This window comes from Siphateles boraxobius, unplaced genomic scaffold, assembly GCF_051911475.1.
Source record: "Siphateles boraxobius isolate OS27281-9 unplaced genomic scaffold, OSU_SipBor_1 6, whole genome shotgun sequence".
In the NCBI taxonomy this organism is placed as follows: domain Eukaryota; kingdom Metazoa; phylum Chordata; class Actinopteri; order Cypriniformes; family Leuciscidae; genus Siphateles; species Siphateles boraxobius.
In genome coordinates, this window is record NW_027509186.1 from 31,138,753 (window position 1) to 31,166,646 (window position 27,894).

Genomic DNA, 27,894 nt, shown 5'->3' on the forward strand with positions numbered 1-27,894 from the left:
ATTCTGATTCTGAACAGTGCAATCCTGGTGTTTCCGAGTATCTCCAATATGTCCACGCAATGACCAAATCGTGACGTAAGTACTATTCATTCTTTTTCTCACGTAAATAGGGTAAAAAAAAAACATTTAGATATGGGGTTTGGGCATTGAGTTTATTTTCCTTTTGTCTTCTGCGTTCTCCTTACCCTTGTCTCCTGTTCTTCCCTCAAACTCATCCCCCAGAAACAGTCCCACGGACCCAGCCCCAAACCCCATCTCTGCAATAATATTTAATAAAGGCTGGTTTCTAAAGTACTTCTTCCTGCCTCTATGTATTAATGTTCATGGCTAGCCTAAATGGGTTCGATTCAGACCTTAACATTAAGTCTTTTACTATTATATGTCAACAAGACATTTTCACCTGGCTATACCCAATGTTTAGATCTGTTTGGGTATTTATGCAAATTAGCACATATGTAATTAGATTATGCACCGTTTGTCCATGTTAACAAACAATTTAAAAAAAACTTGTAATACATTTTTTGTCTTGATGTAAGTAATCAACTCAGTAATTTTCATGGTGATATCTAAAGGTTAAAATGTTTGCCCTATTCATTTGAGAAAAATAATAAATAGGCGTAAATAGGCTATATTTGGGTCTTTTTCGAATCTTTCCCCTAATGGGATTCTTCAGGGCTTTTTTTTCTTTTCTCAGGACATATTGAGGATACAAAATCAGTTGAGTTTGCTTCTGTTGCAATTTGTTCTAGGTTGACCCCCATTTTGGCTTAAAATGACTGAACTATAGGCCTAAGTCACTTAGGAATAAATCACAGCATACTTCATGATAAAAAAAAACTTGACTTTACAGTCCAGAAAATAGCTAATTATTTCACGGACCCCCTGGCACTTGAGAGCTGGTCTACACAGAAGAAAACCCTTTCTAGTCTCTTCCCCGGTATGCGTTGTGTCGAGCCATTCGTTAGTCAGGTTGTTTATATGGTTCAGCCTTGGCTAAGTGGAAGGGACTAGATAATAATTGGAGATGTTATCACTCTGCTGCAAACACTCCTTCAATGTCATCAACATCGATTCCATATGACAACATTAAATCTGAAGAACGATTACAACTGTGAGTGGGTCCTGACACGTTGTCTTACTTTAAAACTTTAATAGAGTTAAAAATGTGTACAAATCCCAATCCCAATGCATTTCTTTTCATTATCATTATTATGTTCAAATCACCAACAAAACCTTTATCTGCAAACTTTATCTGGTGGAAAAAATTTACACAGCTCAGAGTGTACAAAGACATAACAAATTGAGACGTCGCTGATGGCATTTTATTGAAAATTTGGATAGGCCACATAAATGTTGTTTTTGGAAATAAGAGGTTTGACACAATAAGACAAACACCTATATACATTGTCTTCACTGTGGAGAATACAGTAAAAATAGTACTTCACTGAAGTCTGATTTATTATTAAGAAGTTATTTTGAGGCATGTCGCTTGGGTTGGTTTGGTCCCATATATTTAATAGGAGTGTATTTAGGTTTTTCAATCACATCCAAGCCAAGATAGCGCTGCAAGACTTCAGGAATCTGAACCGTCCCTTCCTAACAGAAGACAAACAGAGGGACAAAATTAATAATACAATGAATATCTGTTGAAAAATAATCGTTAGTTTAGTTTCTACCTTGGTTTGGTGCGTCTCCAAAATGGCAATGATGGTACGTGGAATAGCACAAGCTGTAGCATTTACCTAAAATATGAAAAATAAAGTGTTATCGACTGCTGCAGCTATTTTTTACGGAAGCTCTGAACCGCAACGTAATGTATGTGTGTGTGTGTGAGAGAGAGAAAAAATGCACTCGTGAAATCGAACTGCCTCGAACATCTAAACAAAATAGTAGCTTTTTACTCTTAGCTGGGCTTTCAAAAAAAGGAAATTCTACATTGTGCTAATCTAACAACATGGCATAACCATTTGTTTTAGGACGTTACAAAATATATGTACTGCGCCGGAATATACTTTACAGGCGAAAACAATTTTCAGACTGGATGGAGTTATCCAGCTTTATATCTGAGGAAATCACGGGATCCGGCCAAATGATTCGATACAGAATTATGCACTTAAAATGTATCCAGAAAGGATTTATGGTGAAGAGGGACACAGTACAGTTACTGTTGAGTGTTCTCGGCCCAGATGGCGTTGCCTATAGATGAGCACGAAGACACGCAGGCTTTGAGTCAACGTGCCACATAAAGTTTGGACCTTGGCTAGATTGTGGTGCCTTTACCTCCTCTGACGGAGTCTTCGTGCTTGTCTATGGGCGTCCTAAGACAAATGGTAATGCCATGTTGGTAGATTAGCACCTGTAGAATTTACTTTTTTTGAGAGACCAGATAAAAGTAAAAAGCTACTATTAGCTAGCAGTTCGACTTCACGAGCGCATTTCTTTACAAAAAAAATCAATAAATAAGAACTTCTATGGAAGACTTCTATGTATTCTCGAAAATTTCTCGGATTTTTTATTTTTTTTTACTTTGCGGTTCAGGGATTCCGTAATTTTTGTCTTGAAGGAATTGTTCTGTTCTTTTAGTTATCTCCAATAATCATATTTTTACTATTATTTGTAACAAATAGAATGGACATATTGCAGTCATGGCTCACCATACTGTTATTAAGATGGTATTATAAATAGCCTCTTACTGTATGCGCATACTTAGGGTTTCCATCATTTCCCTCATAGAGAATGTTAAGACGTCGGCTCTGGTAGTCTGTGCAGTTTGAGGCACTGGAGATCTGATAAAGGATTAAGTAAGTTGATATTCAACAAAAGGATGCAAAAGTAGAAATGTATTCCTCTTTTTGACTAGCAAAAGCAGAAACAAATTCAAATAGCGAATTCTTATACATAAAATAAACAAGTACAAAAAATTCTAAAGATGCCGTTTTATTATTGTTGTTGATGGTTCTCTTTTTTTTTAATGCATTAATCTAACAATTAATTACACTGACTCTTAACTCTTCATTTTAAAATACAGTTCAAACCTCTCCGAAGCTGCCACGTCCTGGCATCCATGCCTCTATATCATACTTTCGGAAGGCAGGAGGCCCCAATTCTTGAGTGGGCATATCCAAGACTCTGTGAGGGAAAGAATGGCTATTACTATTTTATTAGCAATTACCCATCTACTGGTTTCATATCTACATATCTTCCTAGTATTCACTGACAGCAAGTGAAAACTCACAACAAATATTTACTTCTTAGTGTGAACAAACTTTAAGAACCACTGTTAGCCCAATAAATACTTACAATAAATGCTTTTAAGGTTTTAATGCTATACCATTTTCAAAATAATATGAATGTCACATTTTCTAAATCAAAACATGAATGATCTTACTATGCTTAATCTTAGTGTGTGTAAACATTGGTTAGATTTTAGACAAAACCTGTAATGAAGCTTTAGGGAAGAGAAAATCTCCTTCTGTAACATGACAAATTCATCCAGCAATTGGGAACTCTCCTCTCCCGTCTCATTCGAAGTAACACCAAACATTTCAATCTGCATAAAAGTAAACACCCTAAAGGTAACAACAAATAAATGCTCATAGTACTGCAATTACTTTAATCTTGAAATCAAGGATCTTAACTTTTCTGCTTTTCTGTGTTTCTTTCATTTCCATGCTTCCACTTCTGTTTTCTGATTACCTTGTTAAAATGATGAACTCTGTAGAGCCCCCAGGTCTCTCTTCCAGTATCTGTTTCTGCTCGATAACATGTGCTACTACAGATGGTCCTAGAACATAAAAGCAATACAAATGACACTTTACGCTTGCATCAATCAATCAATCAAAAAAAAAAAACTTAATGTAGCATTCAGACAATCCATCAATCAATAGGTAAATCAGGGACTTTTTTTTACCTGACAGGTAAATCCTTCAAATTTACAGCATGATCCATGAAATATCCTAGTAAAATATAGGTCATCATCGATTCATTGTAAAGTATTCGTGGATATTCATTAAAAAAAAAATCTAACCTAACATTTGGTGCCTGCTGGTCTATATTTTAGTATATTTTTATTAATAGTAATAACTTAAAATAAAATACCAGTCAAAAGTTAGGAATAATTAAGGGTTTTTAATTGTTGCTCAATTATTAATAATGGTTCTTATTATTATCAGCATGTAATACAGTTATTTCTGCTTAATATTTTTGTGGAAACCATGATGCATATTTTCATGATTCCTTGATGAATAGAAAGTTCAATCAACAACACAGAATGAAGACTGCAGTAATGCTTTCTGAATATTCTGCTTTATCACAAAAAAAACTATAAAAAACTATATTCAATTAGAAAACTGCTTTTCTATTTTGCAAACATTTCTTTCAAAAATATATATATAAAAAATAATTATTCCAAACTATTGAATAGTAGTGTATATAACAAATTTACTTTTGTTTTAATTTATAATAAAACGTATAATTCATATCATAAGATTAATTATCATATCACCTGCCACTCCTACTTCCCCCGTTCCAGCAAGATTAAGGTCAGGAAAGCGTGACGGGTCCAGAGAGTACACCTGTGATTTATGAGCATGAGGCTGCATCCCACAACCTTCCTGAATAACAGATGCAAAAACAGCACTAATATCATGGAGATTTTTTATAGGTTACTACAGTTGTCACTACTACATTATAATTCCATTAAGAATCTTAATACACAACTGCATCTAAAGTATTCAGTGTAAATGATTTTAGATTATATTGCTAAAGCCATTAGTCATAGTAGTATATGATTATGAAGATCTAATTAAGGCCCTGTAAGGCACAAAAGGAGACTTTTGAAAACAAAGCTTGGCTGCACACATTCAAAACGCCTGTGTTTATACATGACTAGTTGTGAAAGCTCTTCAAAATTCAGGAATAGTTTAAAACAAAATAAAAACAATCAGATATCCCAGTAAAGAAATGCAGAATTTTGGATACCACAATGTAATAAAAATGTTGTTACATAGATATCATTATACCGTAAGATTAGAAAAAAGCAATACTCACAAAAACCACTGATTTTAACATGTCAGGAACAACCATGGGAATAAAGCCCTGTAAAATGTTAAAAATTCAAAACAGAGTTTTAAATGTACTCACCTTCCAAAAAAGAAACCGAAACATTAATGATGACATGGATCAGTCAATATGAAAATCAAAAAGGTTTTTGTTAGCAGTGGATGATTTGGATTTTAGATTTTTTAAAATAATAAATTCCTGGTTTTATAATGTACCATTCATGGGTGGAGACATTATTTCAAATAACAGAAATAGATAAAAACATACTAACCAATTTCTGAAGAAGATCCATAGTAAAATTTTGCAAGGCAAACTGAAGTCTGGCCCCTGCCCCTCTCAAGTAGTATGATCTGTGCCCTGACACATGGGCAAGCCGTCTAAAAGGAAAGACATGCAAATGAAAAACAAATACAAATAAATAATTGACTAAAATTAAAACATGAAAGAGAAAACATCTAACCTCTGTCTTATGATGTCAAGACCCTCTCCAATTTCCAGGTGGCCTTTTGGTTTGAAATCAAATTCTATAGTGGACACATGACACAACAGTAACATTACAATAATTTTTTGTGCAACATTTCCTAGCATTTACAAAACATTTGACCAGGTAAGGAAATATTTCAAGTCAGTCACACCATGTATTGATCAAAACTGCAAGCATTGGTAAAGCGGCAAATCCAAGGAGCAAAAAAATTATTTACAAATACCAGCAACATAATACAATACAGTTCTACTCATATTATCCCTGGCAGAATATGCAAGATGTTGAGAATTAAAAAAAAAGAAGATAATAAAAATGTTTAAATGCATAAGTAATGTATGCATAAAAAAAATGTAGAAATCAAATACACATTTCAAACACTGATCTCATTGCTAGAGATTTACTGTAAATTGCTGCAAGAAATGTAACACTGTAAATTGCTGCAAGAAATGTAACTCAAAGTCAAACCTAAAAGTCAGGGAAACCCATGGCTGATGCTTCAAATCATACTCCAAATTGTATATTTGACCAAACCGATTTCAAGAAATGGATTTTTTGGTTTATAAGCCATAAACCAAAAAATCAATTTCTTGAAATCGGTTTGGTCAAATATACAAAATATATTTTATATTCAAATAAATTTACCTCGTCTCTGACCAACCAATTCAACCACTCTTGCCTGGCTCTCATCTCCGATGGGCTGGGAGAAAAGACAAACAAATTAAATAAAATACATTCCTGTCATAGCAAGGGTAGGCAATGTTATTCAGAAACACTTAATGTCATACTGGGTGAAACTCTCTTCACATCCTGATAGCAATCAATAATAGAAGTCATCTAAATATATATATATTTTTTTTTTACATATATCTTCTGTGGAAGTCTCAGGACCCAAAAAATGTTCGTCCAATTATTGCATTCGGTCCAAATGCAATGACTGGATGTCCTACCTGCCTGTCAACATATGTATTTCCATACTTTCGCGCACCCTGCTCGCACAGACATCACGCGTCATCAGTGTGTTCCATGATGCAATGAAGAGTTGTAGACAGTTAACGAGCACAGCAAACAAACAACAGCCACCTTTCAATGTTCCTCCTGAACCAAAACAACGAGCTTATACTATGTTCAAGCCATGTTGTTATTACAGTAATTAAGAGATGCCAACACTTGATGTTATACTTGGAGCTGTTCTCGTCCTCGGACTCGGATTTATGCCCATCTTTGGCAACACTATTCACGTTGAAATCAACCGCTCTGGCTGTGCTCGCTCATCTGTTTTGACGGAAGCGTGGCTTTGGAAAGCGCTTTGAAGGGAGGGTGGGATCTTGCCCTTTCGAAGCTAGCTTGCTAAAGCTAGCCTCTCCCAAATTGCCTACCCAGCTTTCCTGATTTTTCAGTTATTACAGAAGCACCTGAGACACATCTCTCTGTGCAAGGGCGTGGTTAGCTGGTACCCTCTGACATCAGAGGGTACCACAACCTCCAATAGGAAAATTCAACAGCTGTAGCCACCGTTCAACCTGAAGAGGGCAGCACTCAGATGTTTTTACACCATATATTGTAGAATTAAAACACTTTAAATCCAAAGGTCAAAAAAAGCTCCATTCTTACAGATCATTAACTAAAAAAAGTTGTTTTAGTGTTTAGTTACCCTTTAATAGCAGTTAATAGAAATGGTTTAACATTTTTAGGATTACTTTTTTTTTTTTTAATTTATAATACCGGTACATAATATTTCCTTTTACATTTAACTTTTTATTATTATTATTATGAAAGGTGAGTGGTCCCTTACCACACTTGGATGTGTTCTGTTGGGCAGCCGTAGAGCACGGCAGTAATGTTCTTTCTCCAGCTCACTCTCTTCCAGATACAACTGACTAAGTTTCTCCCTGAGTGCTCTACCTTCTTCTCTTGCACTGTTGTACTCCACAAGCTGTCAAGTACAAAGCAGGGAAAGAATGTCATACAAATATTCCAATGCATATTAATGTATAGCCTACTACATATCGCAAAGCAAGCAGAATTTTATTAATTAAAAAGCCCATATTTAATTCTTCAAACTAAAGTTTAGTGTTACGCAAATTAAAAAAAGCTGGAACTTACACTAGACAAAGTGGATTTGTCATGTTCATCCTGAAAGGGAAAAGGGTGGGGAAAATTGACTGAACCAAATATTCATCCAATAATAAATCACAAATAATATCAACAATAACTGTTTTTTAACATCAAAATGTTATGTCGTTATTGTAAGGAATACAGTGAATTATTGATACTGACTATTAACTATTCTATTGACTAGTCAAAAAGAAAACAGCTAGAATTATTCTTTTCAAATTTACCTTCAGCAACCATTTTTGGGTAAACTATTCATTTAAAATAAGTATAAAGCAGTCTGTATATTTTAAGCACTATAAATAATAAATATTTGTCATTTCCCCCCATCATTGATCTTTTAGCTTAACTGTTATGCAATTTTAGATTAATAACATAGCACACTGCAGGTAACGTCAACTGTCCAATGTAAAGTACCCACATTTCAAGTTTGAAACCCTTATTATGTAAATGTACATGAAAACTTACTACAAGAGCGCGGACTTTGCTACTGATCACATGCTTTCTCTTTTCCAAATATGATATTTCTTTTTGCACCTTCTTTAGTTTCTTCCAGACTGAGACCTAGACACACATTGTACCACACATGTGTTCCATTAACGTTTTCACATGTATTATCTGAAAATATCAGTTTAACTAATGTCAGTGCAGCAGTATTGTTTTAATGTGTCTTACTATGACTCCGACATCAGCTGCCCGCAAATCTCCTTTCCGATTGTCCACCTCCGCTGTCACCGCATCTGTCTCATCGCACACACGCTGCATGTCCAGCTCGGGTTTATGACTGTACCCTTCCCGTACATGCTCATAGAGGCTGCTCCTGGCCGGTCGAGAGGAGCAAGGTCGGCAGGACCATCTAAATCCACTGCTGACATTTAGTCTCGAAGACGTAAGCAGATAAAAAGAGCAATACCGTGTAGCTGCCCTTGCAGAGGACGCCATGGTTAACGGGTTGACAGTTTAACTTTACGGAAGCCGAGAGGATTCATTTCGTCTAAATTCGGAAATGCGATGACAGTGATACTTTTACAATTAATTATTATTAATTTAGTCAAGTGTTATAAATAAATAAATCAGAAAGCTTATTACACTTTTAAACTTTTGCTGTAGTTTTATGTATTTTGCCGTAGTAGTGCTTATATCATTTTAGTGAAAATTATAGTTCGTTTGCGGGGACTTTTACTATGAAAACCATAGTAAATATTCTTCCAAGCTTTTACTGTCAGTTGGTGAGGGTTTGTTTTCACCCGACAAACTGAACATAGGAGAGTACTAACCAAAAAGATATTTATCCAAACAAGTCTATAAACAACATATTTTTTAGAAAAGAACCCAAGGACCAAATAAAGCAAAATATACTCTTTGGTTTTACTGATTATCCTAAATATTTTATTTTATTTATTTATTATACAATTTTCATAAATGTAGGTTTACTTATCAGAACCCCAATTTTATAATTTAGTTGACTGAAGTAACACTGGATGTAAACAGTATTAGAGACTCTCCGACTAAGAACGCTGTCAAGACTTTAAAAATATGTGTAATTTACAAAATATTTATTTGATATCTTTATGCACCTTTATTACGTGATTATATCTTTTCTTTCGCTTAAGACCAAAGCTGCGTCCGATATCGCGTACTATGTGAGTAGGTACTACGTATAAATTAGAAAAAAAAACTTTTTTTAAAGCAGACAAAAAAGGAAATGTTGAAGTCATGATGACCTGCAAAACTGTTATGCATGCTTTTAAGCTCTAAAATAATAGTTTTTTCCTTCAGAAATCTGAGTTCAAGAAATACCAAAAAAAGCAAATATTCCCGAAAATAAAACTTAATAATACACTCCTTTGAATGTAATTCCCTAGTAACAAGCTGTTGTAGCCTACTTGTACAGGGACATTTTTTGCCCATTGTATTCTGGCCAATTACTGAAGTGATTTGTTGTCCCTGCCAAAAGTATGGAATGATATTCCGGACATTATTCAAAAGGAATTGCAAATTGTATTTGCAATTGCGTTTTCGATTTGTGGACGCATAAAATGTGACATAATCCAAACGCAATTGCAAATCGCGCATTACCGTTTGCATTTTCGTTTAAGCGAACGCACACTGACTGCCAAATTTCAAATGAAAATGCAAAGTCCGTTTGCAACTGTGTTTCCCATGTCTTACGAGGTTTGTCTCCATTCCTATTTAAATAGTAATTTCAATTACCACGTCTGCTTTTTCACTTTCTCAGTGTCGCGTATGTAACCAGCCAAAACTCAAATGGAATCGCAATTCCCTTAGCGTTTGCATTTCCGATGCCTACACTGAAACCTGTCAATCAGTGTCGAGGGTGGGGTTATATGCTATGGGGCGTGTTTGTGTTGGGAAGTGACGTCACTCAGAGTCGACCACGTTTGGCGGGAAGTGACGTAACTCACAGTCGATCGCGTTTGGCGGTTTGGCGGGCCATGCGTTAAATGGTTGTACGTAAAAAATTTGATCAGAAGATCGGGCCTTTTTTATGTGCAATTTTCATTTAGACTTGTAATGGAGAAGTCAATCTCTCAGCTGCTGCGAGAGGCGGCCGCAGCTCTGGAACAATCAACATCAGTGTCTCCATCGAGTGCTCCTTCACCTGCGATGATACGCACAACTGACGTTCAGGGTGAGGATTCGTTATTTTATTTATATAATATTTAATGATCTAATGCGCATAATATATAGCCTACTTGACCAATAACCATATATCTTTCTCGGACCTGTAAAATGTGTCCGGTCGGGATTTTGAAGCTGGCTATAAAGGTCCCAAAATTGGCGTGCATATAGGCTACACGTTGTGTATTTGCTAGTAGCAAAAGTATTTCAAATTGCTACTGAACACCAGTTGTCATGTATTAATGTGTTCCTACCTGATTATTCTGTTATAATACATTTACAAATACAAATCCTGCTTTCTTCTTTCTATGGAGGGAACTGTGTAAATGAGACCACCAGACATGCTTTGCTTCTCGTAATCAGAAACATCAATAACTTAAATTCATGCCCAAACTCTGTTAAACAAAATTGATAATAATATAACCGAACACGTGTCTCATAAGAATGTTTGACAGCTGGGTTATTTAACATACATTGTTATTTTTGCAAAAATATTTACTGTGTTCAAAAATTAAAGTTATTTTCTTCCTTTAAAATGTTTCCAAGGTGCACGTAGTGAAGTGAGCAGGTTGTTTGCCCCATATGCACAATCACGAGTGGGTATACGGAAGAGGTCATGCAGTTCAGCTCTGCCAGCAAAGAAACCGAAGACGATAACATACACCCACAGATTTTTTTGCTTGCCTAAAAGAAGAGACTGTGAGATTCCAAACCCATCTGAGAAGCTGAAGCTGGAGAAAGCTGATCTGGGGGGGAAAAAAATTGTTTTCCCAGGTAACTTGTAACATTGTAGAATTACGTTTCTACGTAATCTATTTTCGTTTTCTAAACGTGTCTATTTTATTTTTTAAAAGACATGCTGTACACATTTTGCTTGCCTTTCAGATAAATATTGTCAGCCAGAGGATTTTACAGATTACCTCTATAAACAGTTTCCGAAGCTCAGAGATGCTGGAGGCTATGAACTTCTTAAGACTCGAGGTGCTACCCGCTCAAAGTCATTGGAGATAATCCCTTGTCCTGACGAAGGATACTCGGCAGAGTACTTGAGCAGCAGTGCCCTTGGCATAGGAGTTAGCATGATTTTCATCAGACCTCTTCAGAAAGATCTAAGCTTGGAGGTATGTAAACTGCATAAATAAAGCATTGAAAATGGCTGTTAAGATTTGCCATGTCTGACTTTTTTGTTTGTTTACATGGACAAGTACTCAGAGGGAAAATCAGGACAAGGGCCACAAGTACCTTGTTTGTACTGCCAAGTAAAAATTTATGTTGCTGAAATGCAGAAACATGTCGACCAATGTGAAATGTAAGTGATGCATGGAAAACTTTCTAAACAATAGAATGTTAAAAAATACTAAGTATAATAGAGTTTTTATTATTTTATAGAGTTCTACCTTCCTTTTTTCTACATTTATTTTGCATTTCCTTTTTTAACAAATCAGGTTGGAGGGAGGGGCATGCCAAATCCCCCAAAGCAGCAGCGAGGAATCACCTAGAGACAGCATTGAGGAATTAGCTAGAAGCAGCAACGAAGAAATAGCTAGCAGCAGCAGACAGCAAACCTTCAGCAGCAGCAATGAAGAAATAGCTAGCAGCAGCAGACAGCAAACTTTCAGCAGCAGCAACGAAGAAATAGCTAGCAGCAGCAGACAGCAAACCTTCAGCAGCAGCAACGAAGAAATAGCTAGCAGCAGCAGACAGCAAACCTTCAGCAGCAGCAACGAAGAAATAGCTAGCAGCAGCAGACAGCAAACCTTCAGCAGCAGCAACGAAGAAATAGCTAGCAGCAGCAGACAGCAAACCTTCAGCAGCAGCAATGAAGAAATACCTTGCAGCAGCAGACAGCAAACCTTCAGCAGCAGCAACGAAGAAATAGCTAGCAGCAGCAGACAGCAAACCTTCAGCAGCAGCAACGAAGAAATAGCTAGCAGCAGCAGACAGCAAACCTTCAGCAGCAGCAACATCAGACAGGAAATTGATCAAAGTAGAGAAGCGAGGGACAGTGACAATGAAGGTGATTTAGTTGATGTTTCCTGCAATCTGTACAACAATAAGGTTATTTTCTCTATATCAGAGCATAGCTAGAAAAAAACTCTCAAAATATGACAATGTCAAAGGTCTTGTGAATAGTGCCTACCAGGTTTTTATTAAATTGTATTTATTTTTTTGTTTTAAAATTTTGTTTTTTTTTCCTTTCTTCTCAGAGTGGAAAGTTGAGCCAAACTTGTTTCGGGCAGCACTTCAATACAGAAGGAGACTTTTGGAAAGGGCTGAAAGTTTATCTGCTGAAAGTCTAACTGCAGGACTGAACCTATGCAGCAGTACACAGGAAAGAGAAAGAGAAATGTTTACTTTCTATAAATCTCAACCTGGCAACTGGGCTCGTCCATTTTTCGTCATACTAAGGGGTAAAAATTAATAGTTTTCTTTAAATATGAACACATTTTATACAAGCAATCTGTATGGCAATATCACTGTATGTTTAATATTGTGGATACACTGCATAGATATTAATATTCTTTACGTTATCTCAGGCGATGCAGCAATTGGAGATGGTGTGAAACGCTACTTTCTATCCCAGGTTATTTCACGTGTGCAGTTTGGGTTTGCCCTAGATTTTGGTAAGTAATTGTAATCTAAAACATTACGTAATTAAAGGGATGGTTTAGCCAAAATGCACATTCTTTCAGTACTCTGTCTCTTTGATTTCAATTTATGACTGTTTCTATCATAAGAGAAAATTGATTGGTTTGGAGTAATTTCTAAAAGAATTGCTATTTTTTTGGATGCAATATCTATTTAAATGGAATTACACATGACAAAACTTATAAAAATGTGTTACCTTGGAACTTGTATTGAGCCTAAAAAAAAAAGTGTTATTTTTTCTCACTTTAGACAACTGTGGCAAAACTTTATTTTTCATCGGTCAAGAAGACCATTTGGTGCCATCAACCTCCCGAACTCTGCTGGATAGTGACCTGTTCCGCATTGTTGGACGCATGATTGGCCATTCATTCCTTAATGGTGGTCCCTTATTGACTGGACTTAGCCCTGCTATGTTTGGAATGATAACTGGACAAATGAACGAGACCATCATAATTGAACTGGAAGATTGCCCTGACACAGATGTAATTGACATTGTCCATCTGGTATGTACAACATAAAACCTACCTCTGATCATTGTTTTGTGCAAGTAAAAATGACTGAAAATGAAAATAATTGAACTAGATTTTTATATTTTTTACTAACATTGATTTTATTACAGCTTCAAAGACCAAATACACTTTCTGATGATGAGCGTGCAAAAGTGAATGACCTGGCTGTCAGTTGGGATCTGCCTCGGGTCACTGTGGAAAACAGACTGTGGCTAGCCCAAAGCCTTCTTCATCATGCTGTAAGTTTAACCTTTTTAAAACATATTTTTATTTTAAACCATTTTTGTAATTATTTATTAAAGACTGCAACAATTAAATACTTCAGGTCATTGGCCGGCGAGAGAAACAGATGCAGCAGTTGAAAAAAGGACTGAAGGATACTGGAGTTTTCCGCATGGTCAAAGAACGACCTTCTCTCATTGAAGTCCTATTCCCACGCTCATCTTCCCTGACAATTGATGCAGAGGTAATGTACCATCATGTGCCATTGACTATTTCCAAATAGATATTAAGATATACTTACACATCCTTCTATGTAATGATTATGCATAATCTACAGTTCCTTCTATTAACAAAGCATGGTTTAAACACTGGTCAAATGTTTTGGAATAATTACGATTAGTACGATTGGTCTCTTCTGTTCGCCACAGCTGCATTTATTTGATAAAAAATACAGTAAAAACTAATATTGTGAAATACTATTATAATTTAAGGCAAGGCAAGTTTATTTATTTAGCACATTTCATACACAATGGTAATTCAAAGTGCTTTACATAGAAAAATCAAAAGAAATAAGAATAATTAAAACAGTTAAGAATAAAGAAATTAAAATAATCAAAAGAAATCAGAACTTCTCTGTGACTTCACATTTTTTGATGCGGGTGTGTAAATGCGTTTTGCACCATATTCACTGCAGCAACTGTAGCAAAAATGTGAGCGTATGAGTTTCTTAATTTGTGATTTGTAGAATAGGATTTGTGCACCTGCAATGAAGAATTTGAGAAGGTGTAACTGTTGTGTTGTGTTTGTGGAAGAGAAAAAAAAGTATACAAGTTTGCAAATCTTAAATCATTTCTCTCTGTGACTTCAAATTTACTGATACACGTGTGTGGCTATTCTCTACAACTACAAATTCCACTGTCACAGGCGTTCAGAAGTTTTGCACCAAAAATACCTTCATAGCTAAGCTACTGCATCATTTTATTTTGTGATATTATACTAGATGATCCTGGAAAAAGTAATATGGCCAAACCCTGACAGTGATGATGAGGAGAATTTCAGTCTGGAAACATGCTGCAGAATCACATCCTATTTCCGGCAATACATTGAACAAGGTACACATTTTGATTCTGTATTTGTACACGTTTAATATTGCATTTTTAAGATGTAATTTGCTGGGTAGGGTTTGTGTGGTTATTTCATTGTAAGAAGACATGAAGATGTCTTATATGAAAATGTCATGTCAGTGTTAGTCACATTTATTCAATTAGCATTAGAGATGCACCGATTACAATTTTCTATGTCGATTCCGATTTTATTTATTTATAAAACACCATATACTTTTACCCAAACTGAATAATAAACAAGTTTAAATGGGTAAATTTTCTATAAATATTTTCTATAAAGTCTTCATTTTAATTTCTGACATAGATTACTCCAGTTCTTGTTAAAACACTAGACATGCAAATTCTGTGCATTTTGGGCAACACTTGTTGCGCAATGTTAATCATGCGCCGCCCGAGTGCATTTTGACCGGCATAAAATCGGCATATGTCAGACTGGATAGCTGGACAGACCAGACCGGTCATGGCCGATCACGTGAAAATCGGCCAATTCCGGTCACCAGCCGATCAATCGGTGCATCTCTAATTAGCATACAAACTAACACATTCTACATTAAAAAAACAGGTACACCACAAGAGCTGAAAAATCTTGTCGAGTTTTGGGTTGGCTGGACAAGCCTACCACAGGAACTGTATGTGGAAGTCTCACCTGACGTCAGAATGCCAACTGCCTCAACATGCAGGGAGACACTTAAAATCCCACTGCATTACAGTCATTATGATGAATTCACTGCTGATTTAAATGCAGCTGTGTCCAGCAACAGCTTTGGTTTTGGTTTAGTTTAAAATGTATTTCTTAAACCCTCATGTTGTCTTTGGGGTCATTAAAACCCTCATTAAAAAAACATTGCTGCCTTTCTCTCAGTTTCATGGAATTTAGTGACTTGTTACATTATTTGTCTAAACACAAAAAACCTGGGTTTGATTTAGTTCTGTATGTATACATTTTTATTTTTTTATTCCACTGTTGTTTGATGTGGGGTTTATTCATTTTATTGAAAAATTAATAAATCCCACATCAATCTAAACAAATTGACAAATGAAAGCCTGGGACTACACCACAAATGTAAAGTGGAACAAACATTCCCGCACCAGACTGATCTCATGAAATGGCGTATGTATGACACGCCAATTCGTATTTCCATTTTTGGCGTGCTATCAACACGCATAATCGCTTTTCAGCGTGTTTATCAACGCCTTTGACTTAACGTTATATTACTGTATTATGTATATATAAATATATGACCTACCCCAACCCCGTCCCTAAACCTACCCGTCACTGGGGTTAATACCATTTTATGAGTCTTCTCCTACCATCCTAGGAAAAGAAATATCGCTCCACAGATGTAGATATAGATTTTGCTTCGTTTCGCTCGGACATTTAACGGCGTACACATACACGCGGAATCACTCGGACATTTAATGGCGTAGACATACACGCAAAAGATTTCGGCGTGGACATACACGCGGATAGCACAAAATGCGTATAGATAACACGCCACTTGAATTGAAAGTGGCGTGTATGTTTACGCAAAGTCATGATGTCATGTTGCCCGCACACACATCCACAGGTTTAACTGCAACAGACAGCATTTTTATTGAATTTCGCAAATTCAGAACACTCATGAAGGGGTGAAACCTAGCACCGACACACACTTCTGTGAATGAAGACATTGTGCAAGCATATTTGGGTGAGTAGTTGATCTATCCAAATAAACGAGTTAGCTGTAGCACCGTTTCACAGTAAGCATCCACTGCTTCTGTAAGAAGAACATTAGGACTGGGTAAGGTATCCACCTCTGCAACAGTCAACTCTCTCTGCAGTAGTGCTTGTGGGACTGCAACTCCCTCCATTTCATTACTGCATGGTCCCTCCCAGTCTATTCCGAAGTCATCACTCGCCTTGCAACAAAAAAAAGCAAAAATTCCATTTTAAAAAATGACAAACATTACATCCCAAACTGTCATATCTACATATACCTGGTCTGGATCATCAGTAGTTTGAAATGTTGTCCACAACTGTAGAGGGGATTGGCTACCCGTGGTCCTTAATTTGTGGTTATTCCAAGCCTCCTGGAACAGATTAAGATGCCTTTGCAACTGAGGCAGGAAAATCCAGTGTAGTGCATATAGGTGCACCTCATTATCTGGATCCAGCAAACTCTCACTCTCCATTCCATAGAACAGGCAGTAAAACAGGTCTAAGACCTGTTCATAGACATCCCTCCATAACCTTTCAATCCTACAGAGACAACAGTACAACAATTTTATTGAAATTAAATCTATGTAACTTTTTTTTCCCACCCACACCAAGCACCTTTGATTGTGGACACTTCTTCCAGTTATGTGTGAGTTGCGGTTCTCTCCCCTATGTGCCACCATGAAGTGTGCCACTTCAATGTTCTCCAAGCCCTTGTCTGAGCGCACTCGAGAGGGGAGTCCAAACTTCTGAACTGCTCCAATAAAACTGTCAACAACAGTTGATGCCCGGTTGTTTGTCGCAGCACTTAGGTAAACGATTAAGCGGCTAAAGCCGTCAATGCCTCCATGAATGACGAACCTCCACCTAAATAAGAAATCAGATACATAAAATGAAACATTACGTTTTATGATCCCCTCTCTTACCACCTCTATCCTCCCATGTCAGGGTTTTTTCCTGCATTTAAATTATTAGGTGGCTATCCAAATGAAATTTCTTATCACTTGAGCAAATTCAGACATCCATTTTTAAAACATCCCCTTCCATGCTATTTTTCTTCCAATATTTGTATTGTTATATGTTTTACATTTACAAAACCAAACATTACAAAAGTTTGTACTGGATAGCATGGTGGGGATCTGTTTACTGGTGCTATCTGCTGGATGACAGAGCAAAAGTATTAAAACAATTTTTTTTTTAGCATAAGCAACCTTTATGGAAGTAATTTATGATTTACTTAACACTGAATATCTAATATGATTAAACTGAACTGAACTATATTAAAATATTTTGTCTGTACCAGTTAGGACTATATAAAAAATATGTGTTTCCTCTGCCTTGGGTAAGTGAGGGCCAACTTGTTTTACTTAATGATTGTATTGAAAATATTAAGGCAAAGAAGGCCAGGTGATTTTTCCTACAGCCAGAGGATGAAAACAGAAAATATTTTACAGAGGAAGACTGAAAGGTTTGTAAATCATAGATATCCAGGTTTTGAGCCTCTTGTTCTACTTAATTTGCTTTTGATGTAAGCACAAATTGTATTACGGTAGATTAAGACCACCCAAAATCATTTGTCACCCAGGAAAAACCCTGTTCAATGTTTCATAATTGCACAGATAGTATATTTGCCTAAGTTTAGACTCCCAATACCTTATTAGCTTGTGGTTTCCGTCTATATGCCACATTGCATTTGGTCCTGAGACAGAGTATTGACGGCGATGACGTGTGCATATTGCTAATGCTCTCAGCTGAGTTCCCAGTGGATCGACTCTTCGCACAGACTCGCGCACCCTTGAAGCTTAAAAGTAAAAAAAGAAATGCACAATATATTTCAATACATCAATTAAAACCTAATTAAATGTTTTGTTTTTAATTCTGTAATTTACTAGAAATTCACCACATTCTGGTATTTAAGCATTTAACCAATAAAACCCGAACCTTTAATATAAAACAGCCAAATTGCTGACTGCACACTGAATCAATGCTGAAGACAGCAGTGTGCTGAAACTTTTGCTTGCTTTTTAATTCACATGCAATTTGCACGATGCAACTTATAATACATTTTTTTGTTTTTTTTGCTAGACTTCAATTTGTACTGTATTCAGTGTGCGACCAGCAACCTTCTTGCTCGTATACACAAGTATTGAAGACAAAAGGTGTAAACTCAAAATATTATGAAATTGTTCTTACTCTGAATATGAAGACCTTGGGCCCGAAGATGACCATGTATAATCCTGTACCCAGCGTTTGGGTAATGTCTTTGTATTTCTGCCACAATGTTGTCTAATACATCATCAGTGACATCAGAGTACAAATCTCTAGCCCTATGGTATGGGGGGGAATATAAATATATTTATATTCGTTATTTATTTGTACATTCCACTTTTTCCTCTCTCACTAATACAAATGTATTAAAATTAAGTACCTTAATCCATGCTGTTCTAGTCTTCTACGTATAGTTCGCTCAGATACTCCAAGCAGGCGCGCAAGCTGGACACATGAGTAACCACATATCACGTAGTACTCGATCATCTCTTGTGGTATGTCCAGTAAAGGGCGTCCTGGTCCTTTAGTTGTCCTGTCCTTCACAAAAAGCCTGTAAGCTACTTCATTGAGGTTGGCGAAGACAACATTACTGATGTTGCTGTTGGTCAAGGCCACAAACTCATTTAATTTATCCAAAACTAAATGGCTTCTGAGTAAGAGGAAATCAGTAGAGGATGTACTATCTTCAACTTGCTGCGCGAGCATCATAAGGTCCTCCACAATTTCACCAACTACCTCCATTAAATAAATAAATAAATAAATAAATCGGAGTCCGTTCAGCGCATCACCTCTTGACCGTCGACTGTGAGTGACGTCACTTCCCAACACAAACACGCCCCATAGCATATAACCCCACCCTCGACACTGATTGACAGGTTTCAGTGTAGGCATCGGAAATGCAAACGCTAAGGGAATTGCGATTCCATTTGAGTTTTGGCTGGTTACATACGCGACACTGAGAAAGTGAAAAAGCAGACGTGGTAATTGAAATTACTATTTAAATAGGAATGGAGACAAACCTCGTAAGACATGGGAAACACAGTTGCAAACGGACTTTGCATTTTCATTTGAAATTTGGCAGTCAGTGTGCGTTCGCTTAAACGAAAATGCAAACGGTAATGCGCGATTTGCAATTGCGTTTGGATTATGTCACATTTTATGCGTCCACAAATCGAAAACGCAATTGCAAATACAATTTGCAATTCCTTTTGAATAATGTCCGGAATATCATTCCATACAAAAGCATCAATTCATTAAACTAAGCAACACCAAGTGATTTTTCCTCTGCGGTCGCCCTACAGGTTGGAAGCGGAATTGTCCATTACCGCTGTCGTAAATAATTTAGCCTACCGCAGCCTACTGTCGCACGCGCACGCACATGCTCTCTGTTTATCTAGCACCGGCTTTGGAATCAACAATGGCCACTGACAAGGTAGAGTATGATGCATGATTTTATGAAAGTATGATGTATTGCGACATCACAAACGAGCAATTGTAGCAATTGTAACGCTTGCCGTAAAGTAAGTCAAATTAGTAGTTTTCTTATGTCTCATTAGAACTACAGAAACGCGACCCGATCTGACAATCTTACATAGCGTGGATATATCAGATAAAGGACCGCAAAGCTGTGACATAAGTGCATTTCACCATGTCACAACTTGATGAACCACTGAAACGATTTTGGGAAACATTATTTTAAGGTAAAAAAAATCTTACTTAGTGTTGGTGCTGCTTTAAGACTCTCGAGTCGCGCTGAAACGGAAGTAAATATCAGTCACATCCGGTAAATTGGCCTACGGACTCTGCTATTTTATTACTAAAGCGGAAGTTTAGTATGTTGTTCCGGCAAGTGACAGAATCCGCTTGCTTCGCCTCCAATCATGGCGCAATGCTGGCAGCTGTGAGAAATAGTTGCAATAGACATTACTGGTCAAACAATCATCTATTTTTCCTGTGACTACGTCGCCAACGGTCAATCCGGATTACAGCCACTAATAATCTTCTACATGGAGTCGCGGTCGTCAAGGTGGTTATATCAGGCGCGTGTATATTTCTGAGCTGAAATGCTAAGGATGTGCAACACACCGTAATGAGCCGAACAATTTGCTCTGAAACTACCCAGGAAGGTCAAGGCGTTGTGAACGGGCCGAAGGGTGTCAGGCCGTCTGTACCATTGTGGCACCCTGATAGCCTTGATACACAAAATCGAACTCAAGACGCACCAAGAATTAAGAGTCTGTCCGTTACCTAGAGCTATAATTTACTGCTAGGGTCAACTCGATCTCTGATAGAAACCTTCACCTCTCATGGTAATATTTGCGAAAATATACATGCTTTTTTTTATAGGCAAGAGTGTTTTATGCTCGCTGTTGTATTTGTTTGTGTCAGTTTGCATTGCAATATTCTGATTTATTTACTTATGGTGCGTGCAGATTCAGGTCGGTCAATCACATTGCTAATATTCAACCAAACAGAGATTATCTATAGATAGTTTTGGGAAATGTTTTGATGAAGAAAATGCTGGAAATAGCTGAAAGCTTTATAATTAAAGTCATGAAAACCAAATTACAGTATTAACATTTTTGAAAGTTTCTATTGGTGAACATTTTTTTTAATGTATTTATACCAGTAGTTGTGCTCAACTCTAATATCAAATTTTTCAATTCTAGAAATTAGGGAACACTCACTGTAAATATCTTCCCAGTTCAGGCCTGGAAACTGGCACTCTGTCACCAATCAGATCTGTCATCAATGTGCATTAAATGTAATCAAGTATTATACTGTCAGAATAAGAGCATCTAATGAGTAAACAATGTATCTTTACATTAAATCCCTGCCACAGATGAGTGTCAGAGGTGGTACACTCAGAGGTGGTACTATTACCTGGCGACCACAGCCATGGAAGGATGCAGATAGAGGTGGTGGAGAACCTCTCTCAGATAGTGACTCGGAGGAAGAGGATTTTCCTGATGACTACTCGACTCCTTTGGGGGAATATGTAACTCAGGGTGAGATATTGCTATAATTATATATTTATGGAATCTATAATGTGATTTCTTATTTAATTTTAAATATCTCATAAGAGTCTGCATAGCACATGCTTTAATCTATCTTCCTCCTGTTTTATTGCTCTTTACATGTCTGTCCTATAGCACAACAGCCACTGTATATGCATTGGGGTCCAGAAGATAGAAAATCTAGGATATGTGTTTCATTTGAACCCAACAGAGGCCCTGTTTACACCCTAGTATTAACGTATTTTGGTCGATCGGATCACAAGTGGACAACGCTGAATACAGGTGTAAACGGGGTCTAAAACGCTTTGAGCTTGTCCACTTTTGTCCACTTACGTCGAAAACGTAAAAGACGAGATTGCTTTCATTGTGTAAACACTCATGTAGTTGAATGTGTTCGAACAGCCACAATAGACCACCTACTCTCTATATATTGACCTAATGTGTAAACATTATGGGAATCGCTAGCCAGACGGGATTTAACTTTGTCGGTTGGAGACCCAAGTTTTATTTAAAGACTAAAAACATACCAAGCATAATGTTCTCTCACCATTCCTAATTTCTACCACCACGCACTCACTGCGTTCGGTGTCATCTTGTGGCTGTCAGAGCAGAAACAAAAGCTCCTGTTTTCCATAAATGCTGTTCCTATGTAAATTTTGTGAGTTTATTTTATCCATTAGATCAAAAGATATGAAAAAGCCCATACATTTACCCATACATAGACCCTCCCCTTGAAGAAATCCGGACAGAAGTGGTTGAAAGTGGACAAAAGAGACTGATTAAAACACTAGGTGTAAACAGGAATGTCTTCCTCTTCTACTTGTGATCTGAACGACCAAAATGCATCTTAATACCGGGTGTAAACCGGGGCAAAAGTTTTAAGGCTTGTAAAAAATTTACATCAGGGGAAAGCTATTATGTAAAAGGAAGGAATATTTATGAGTGTGCACAACTTCTGGGTCACTATCAAATAATGTAAATTTGTAATACAAAACAATTTTTTTTCAATAATAATCAGATATTATTAAATTAATGAAAAATAGAAGCATTTTGTACTAGTGGTCACAGGCCTTTGTACTAAAGATCCAGCCATGCCATGAGTCAAAAGCAAACTCACTCCTCCATCCTTAAAAAACAGCTAAATTAAATGGCACCATATTCATCAAATGTGGAAGTATGAGACCATTATGAGGACAATATGAATTTGATTAATTTAGCCACCTTTTTATCTGCCTTGTTTCCCTCTCTCAACTCATTCAGGGTTAAAGCAGTTACTTGATGCTCAGCAGTTGTGTGATGTCACTCTTTTGGTGGAAGGAAAAAAGTTCATGTGTCACAGGTTGGTTTTGTGTTTTTCTGCTTTGAAGGTTATTTTTTTGATTGTCTTGTACATAAAAAGTCTTTATTTTCACAACTAGAATCATTAAAAAAAAAAGGCATACAATCTATTTTATCTTACTACACATTAAATTGTAAGGCGCATTTTGTATGCTGAAATTATACACTACCACATCACAGGAATAAATTATATTTTAAAATGTATAAAAAAAATTATACTGAATTTTTAATTAAATAAATGCTGCCTAGGTGAGTATAACTTTTTTTAAAAATCATAGCAACCACAAACTTTGAAATGTTTGTGTACATATAAAATTGTTCTGTTTTGTTATGTGAACATGTTTTGTTTTCTTTTTCAGAGTTCTTTTAGCAGCAGTCAGTCCGTATTTCCGTGCCATGTTTACCAGCCCTCTCGTAGAGTCACGTCTTACTGAGATCCGACTGGAGGAGGTGACACCCTTTGTTATGGAGACAGTTATCCACTTTGTTTATACAGGAGAAGCAGGTCTTAGTCTCGACACAGCAGAGGATTTGTTTGTAGCGGCCAATCGTCTTCAAGTGATGCCCTTGCAGGACCTTTGCTCTAGGTATTATTTAGATGCTATCTTTTTGTGATCGTTCTACCTGTATCTTGTCTTGCTGATGCTAACATTTGTATCTTCCTGTTTATAAGGTTCCTTTTTGAACACCTGTCTGTGGAGAATTGCCTGGGCATGTACTCTCTGGCTCGTTCACATCATGACCAGCTGCTTCTTCGGGCTTCTTTGAGGTTGGTGGGTCAGCATTTCCCTCGAGTGTCTCGGCAGCGAGATTTCCTCCTCTTGGACCCAGGAACTCTTGGCAGCTTGTTGGAGTCTGATCGATTGGGTGTGGAGACTGAGACCGAAGTTTACGATGCAGCAAGGCGCTGGGCAGAATACCAGCCCGCTGATCGTTACATTCACATGCCCAGTTTGTTACGCCATTTACGTCCCGGTCTTTTGGGCCCTGAAGAGAACCTCCGAATGAACAAAGAACTTGGGCCTCGAGCCATTACCGAGGGCATGGGAGGACCGCTGAGGCCTCGAGAAGGCATGTTTGAGAAGAAAATAGTCTGTGTAGATCTTAAGCCGAGGGAGGATGATTCTTTACAGGACAGGGACTTCACGGTGGATTGCTTTGACCCTCGTACAGGGAAGTGGGAGAAGCTGGCAGCCTTGGGCTCGTTGCTTTGCCCGGGCTGCATCGCTGTTGGAGGTCGACTGTTTGTGGCAGGCGGCATCCTGCGAAGTGGCCAGGTCTCATCATCACTGCATGAGTACGATGTCGTGGTAAACCGCTGGATTACACGGCCATTGATGGCTGAACCTCGTGCAATGTTGGGTCTTCTTGGCTGTGGAGGTTTCTTATACGCACTCGGTGGCTGTAACCGAACAGCATTTCTAGACACATGTGAAAGATTTGACCTTAATGCGCTGACCTGGGCATCAGGACCCCGTTTGCCATTGCCGTTGCGTTCTTTTGCTTGCGCTGCCCTACGCTGTCGGCTCTACTTGCTTGGTGGTACCACACTGGAGCAGAGCAGGGCTGTGGTGCATGCTGGCGTGCTTATCTACCACACAGTTACAAGGACCTGGAGCCGTGTCGCCCTAGACTCTGGCGCCACCTGCCTGGCTGGAGGAGTAGCAGTACGTGGCGGTGTTTGTGCCGTTGGTGGTTACTTGCGTGATGCCGCCAAGTTCATCGATGGGAACTACACCCAGGCCGAACCGCTTGATGCCACAGGACGTGTGTTGTTCTTCCGAGAGGGGCGAGGATCTGGAGTGGAACGGGAGGTCCCGGTTGGAGTAGAGCGAGGGGGTGGCGGTAGCGACCGTGCCCCTAGTCCGGTGGTTTTTCCAGGTCTGCCGAGGCGCATTGCTGCCGGTGGTGTGGCTAGATGGAAACGCAGGATATATGTTTTGGGTGGTGAGAACGGATCGAGATTTTATGATAGCGTCTACTGCTGGAAACCTGGCTGGAGAAGCTGGGTCCAAAGACGGGAGAAATTGCCAGGGGATACAGGAGGAGTTAGCCAGTTTGGGTGTACTACCCTAAAGTTCCCCAAAAAACACATTTTAGCACGTCTACGGACTGCTCAACAGAAACGGGGGAAGGAGAAACGGCCGACCCGGTCATGCAGAGTCATGCGGATCAACAGGGCGAATCAGGAAGTGTGATTTTTCAAAGAGACAAATCGGCCTTTCGGACAAGTTTATGCACCTACTTTTACATCTTTACTCTTAGTTGATGTCTAGATGTTTTGAAATTCATTTTTGGAAGCTGAACGCAAGTTTTCGTTTACTAAATATTGACAGAAAAATGCATAATATTTGGATATGATTTCAGAATTTTTTGCTCTTAATAAATTTTTTACAGATGCTAAAATGCTATTTTATCTTTGAAACGGCAATCTTGGAGAATAATTAAATGTTTGAATCGCAGCAAAAAAAAAAACAGGTTGTAAAGATGCTTGACTCAATGAATAAAAAGTCATTGAAGTTTATTTGAAATTTTTAGCTTAAAGCCATTCCTATGAGGATGAGTATAGTTTTACATGCATTAGAATATCAAGATTGCTACCCTTACAGCAGTTGATACTACTGTAAAGTCATAGGTCTTTAATATGGGTTCTCTTTTAAACAGTCTAAGAAACTTCTAAAATCTGTCATTTTTATTTATTTTTTAATGACAATGGTGACAAATTACACTTATATTAAACCGTTATTAAGCAACATAGTGTATTTTTTTTTCTGGGTTTCCATCAACCAGCATGTTTATGTAGTATCCCAAAATGTGCATTAAAAATGCTGGATGCAAAAACCACTGCGAATAAAATATTCATTGTTCTTAATAAATGTATACATACTCTCTTGAGATGGATGATTTTTTTCCCCCCTGAAAACATACGTATAAACTATGATTGAAATACATTTACAGATTAACTTGCTTGATGTGCATTTGAAAGACACGTCTTTCCCTTAACTCTTTCCCCGCCATCGTATTTGAAAAAAGTTTCCCGCCAGCTTTTTTTGATAATTTCTTGACACCCAGAATATTTTGTTGCATGAATATCTGAACATGCAGTATATTCAACGAATGAACAGACCCTTTTTAATAACAAAGGTTTTGATTTATATGTTGTTTAATGTTGATGATCATGTTATTTTACATATGCATCTGCTTACATATGTTATGGCTTGTTTTTGCTTCTTTGCCTGTGTTTTGAGCCAGAGAAGTTGTACTCTTTCAGAAAATGTGTAATAGCACCCCCCTACCATATGACAGTGAAAACACGGAAAGCCAGAAAATTCAGTCAATGGCGGAGAAAGAGTTAAAGTCATGTGACTGGAGAAGGAGTTAAAGTCATGTGACTGGATAAATTTCTTAGGTAAAACATGTTGCTCTGGTTATTCTGAAATGTTATCTGGCAAATGATCGCTAGCATATAATATGTTTTTAAGAGCATTTTATCTGTGCGTTCTAAACCACAAGTAATTTATTACATTTCATAAAAGAGTGGCTTCCACCATTGTTTTTCTTTTTCCTTTTGGCCAGTCAGGGTTAGCAATGAAAGCTGCTGCTTTTTTTTACATTTCTTTTTATTTAAAAATTGTTTTTGCATTATTTCATTTTACGTACAATACATACAATCCTAATTGAGATTGAAACCCAGAACCCAAATGATAATCGTTGTTAAAAACATGTAATTTTCAATTTGCTTTTCAACTTTGTGTTGCAAACTCTACTGTATCTTAAATGATCTTAACTGATGTTAAAATTATGAAATGTTATATTTGGAAATGCATTTACAATACCAGTCCTGAATCTTTTTTTTTTTTTTTTTAGATACCAAATGAAATCACGAATTGCAGCACTTGCTCTTAGAGTGAAATTTCTCTCTTTTTAAATCTCACATGACTGAACTAACATTGAATAATAATGCAACACAACATGAGTCTTAACATTAACACAGTCTATGTTACAGTCCTTCAGTATCATATGTGATTTTTGTAGTGTCCACTACAACATCTCTGCAGGTTTGAGTTAATAATGACAGTGATGGATGTTTTTCTGCACATCGTTGTAACGCACTGTTCAGCTTGGCCTCAATGAAGTGGATCAGTAAACGTATCAGTAGTGATTTAATGGCATATTTTGGGGTTTAGCTGGTCATCTCATCTGAAATGTTTTAAACATAGAATTGCAATAGGAACCAAATTAATGATTTTTGTATGATTTCATTGTTCTTTTAATCTAAGTTATTGTAATTTCGTTTTACAGTAACATTTTCTCAGAGACAAAAAGGACTCTGTATTTACATCTAATGTCAAACAGGTCTGTTTGTTTTAAAGACCTAGAATTGTCAAATATTGAACGTTGTTTGAATGGAAAGTCTGTGCTCTGGTTTTCATTAAAATAAATTGAACATAAGTTTTTTTGTGGCTTGTCTTGTAAATATATGTGAATTGTTGTAGCATTTAAAACTAGTAAAGTAGTGATACTGTAACACACACCAAAGTGCAGGATTATTAACCAGACCATTAATTAACCAAATATTTTTTTCCCTCTTAGTGATTTCCAAATAAGTTGAGAACTGTATTGCTGGGAAACTCACAGACCAGTGACTACTCTAATCAGTGATGTATTTTTAAAACCATTAATACTGAACATTTCTTTAGTTTTTATACATTGGTGTCAAACACAAACATTTGTTTCAAACAAGCTATATAAGAGAAATTAAGAAAATGAATTGAAGAACATGTTTTTCTGCTTATGTAAAATAAAAATGGTAACACTTTTATTGTCTTTGTAGTTAATATTAATAACAGTAAATTATGCATAATTTCATCTAACTAACATTAAACCAAACCCAAATCTAACCCTATAGTAAATAACATGTAGTTACATATACTCTTAAATGTTTTACACTAACAAGGAATTTGTTCTCTTCTAATGTTTTCTATGTAAT

General features: G+C 37.1%; 5 protein-coding genes across 7 annotated transcripts in view; 3 read left to right on the forward strand and 2 right to left on the reverse strand.

The window, feature by feature from the left end:
- The window catches only part of coq8b (coenzyme Q8B), a 148,927-nt gene that overhangs the window by 88,620 nt on the left and 32,413 nt on the right, over nt 1-27,894 (forward strand). The gene's annotated exons all lie outside the window — the stretch shown is intronic.
- On the reverse strand, nt 1,305-20,331 carry sars2 (seryl-tRNA synthetase 2, mitochondrial). 2 transcript variants are annotated; one of them, XM_077208906.1, is made up of 17 exons: nt 20,266-20,331; nt 8,333-8,513; nt 8,126-8,221; nt 7,649-7,678; nt 7,338-7,478; nt 6,188-6,242; nt 5,522-5,585; nt 5,333-5,438; nt 5,050-5,097; nt 4,505-4,613; nt 3,911-3,956; nt 3,697-3,784; nt 3,438-3,550; nt 3,036-3,129; nt 2,694-2,786; nt 1,677-1,742; nt 1,305-1,596 (listed from the first exon to the last, which is right to left on the reverse strand). In XM_077208906.1, the coding sequence occupies exons 2-17, from the start codon at nt 8,420-8,422 to the stop codon at nt 1,471-1,473; spliced, it is 1,365 nt and encodes a 454-aa protein (XP_077065021.1). In that variant the 5' UTR covers nt 8,423-8,513; nt 20,266-20,331; the 3' UTR covers nt 1,305-1,470. The 2 variants fall into 2 exon arrangements, with proteins under 2 accessions (XP_077065021.1, XP_077065020.1); XM_077208905.1 differs by lacking the exon at nt 20,266-20,331 and having other exon boundaries at nt 8,333-9,978.
- Nucleotides 10,042-15,660, forward strand: LOC143716373 (uncharacterized). Its single transcript, XM_077208896.1, has 12 exons — nt 10,042-10,310; nt 10,847-11,074; nt 11,186-11,421; nt 11,506-11,609; nt 11,746-12,317; nt 12,508-12,711; nt 12,838-12,924; nt 13,199-13,452; nt 13,569-13,697; nt 13,784-13,924; nt 14,681-14,792; nt 15,367-15,660. Exons 1-12 carry the CDS (start codon nt 10,193-10,195, stop codon nt 15,585-15,587), a joined length of 2,406 nt encoding a protein of 801 aa, XP_077065011.1. The 5' UTR covers nt 10,042-10,192; the 3' UTR covers nt 15,588-15,660.
- LOC143716381 (uncharacterized) lies at nt 14,160-19,382 on the reverse strand. Its single transcript, XM_077208907.1, has 6 exons — nt 18,929-19,382; nt 18,694-18,827; nt 18,154-18,301; nt 17,119-17,367; nt 16,782-17,043; nt 14,160-16,703 (listed from the first exon to the last, which is right to left on the reverse strand). Exons 1-6 carry the CDS (start codon nt 19,288-19,290, stop codon nt 16,506-16,508), a joined length of 1,353 nt encoding a protein of 450 aa, XP_077065022.1. The 5' UTR covers nt 19,291-19,382; the 3' UTR covers nt 14,160-16,505.
- Nucleotides 20,345-27,356, forward strand: LOC143716375 (kelch repeat and BTB domain-containing protein 8). 2 transcript variants are annotated; one of them, XM_077208899.1, is made up of 5 exons: nt 20,345-20,858; nt 21,392-21,557; nt 22,827-22,905; nt 23,264-23,491; nt 23,578-27,356. In XM_077208899.1, exons 1-5 carry the CDS (start codon nt 20,856-20,858, stop codon nt 25,100-25,102), a joined length of 2,001 nt encoding a protein of 666 aa, XP_077065014.1. In that variant the 5' UTR covers nt 20,345-20,855; the 3' UTR covers nt 25,103-27,356. The 2 variants fall into 2 exon arrangements, with proteins under 2 accessions (XP_077065014.1, XP_077065015.1); XM_077208900.1 differs by having other exon boundaries at nt 20,392-20,575.

Coding starts and splice junctions, on each gene's coding strand:
- sars2 (XM_077208905.1), bottom strand. CDS start 8,599: ATGGCGTCCTCTGCAAGGGCAGCTACACGGTATTGCTCTTTTTATCTG. Junction 5,439..5,521: donor CTTGACATCATAAGACAGAG/GTTAGATGTTTT, acceptor CTTTCCTTTTAG/ACGGCTTGCCCATGTGTCAG. Junction 3,957..4,504: donor GGGGGAAGTAGGAGTGGCAG/GTGATATGATAA, acceptor ATATTTTACTAG/GATATTTCATGGATCATGCT.
- LOC143716373 (XM_077208896.1), top strand. CDS start 10,193: ATGGAGAAGTCAATCTCTCAGCTGCTGCGAGAGGCGGCCGCAGCTCTG. Junction 12,318..12,507: donor GAGGGACAGTGACAATGAAG/GTGATTTAGTTG, acceptor CTTTCTTCTCAG/AGTGGAAAGTTGAGCCAAAC. Junction 12,712..12,837: donor ATTTTTCGTCATACTAAGGG/GTAAAAATTAAT, acceptor ACGTTATCTCAG/GCGATGCAGCAATTGGAGAT.
- LOC143716381 (XM_077208907.1), bottom strand. CDS start 19,290: ATGGAGGTAGTTGGTGAAATTGTGGAGGACCTTATGATGCTCGCGCAG. Junction 18,828..18,928: donor CTAGAACAGCATGGATTAAG/GTACTTAATTTT, acceptor CCCATACCATAG/GGCTAGAGATTTGTACTCTG. Junction 18,302..18,693: donor CCAAGGTCTTCATATTCAGA/GTAAGAACAATT, acceptor TTTACTTTTAAG/CTTCAAGGGTGCGCGAGTCT.
- LOC143716375 (XM_077208899.1), top strand. Junction 21,558..22,826: donor GGGGGAATATGTAACTCAGG/GTGAGATATTGC, acceptor CAACTCATTCAG/GGTTAAAGCAGTTACTTGAT. Junction 22,906..23,263: donor AAAAAGTTCATGTGTCACAG/GTTGGTTTTGTG, acceptor TTTCTTTTTCAG/AGTTCTTTTAGCAGCAGTCA.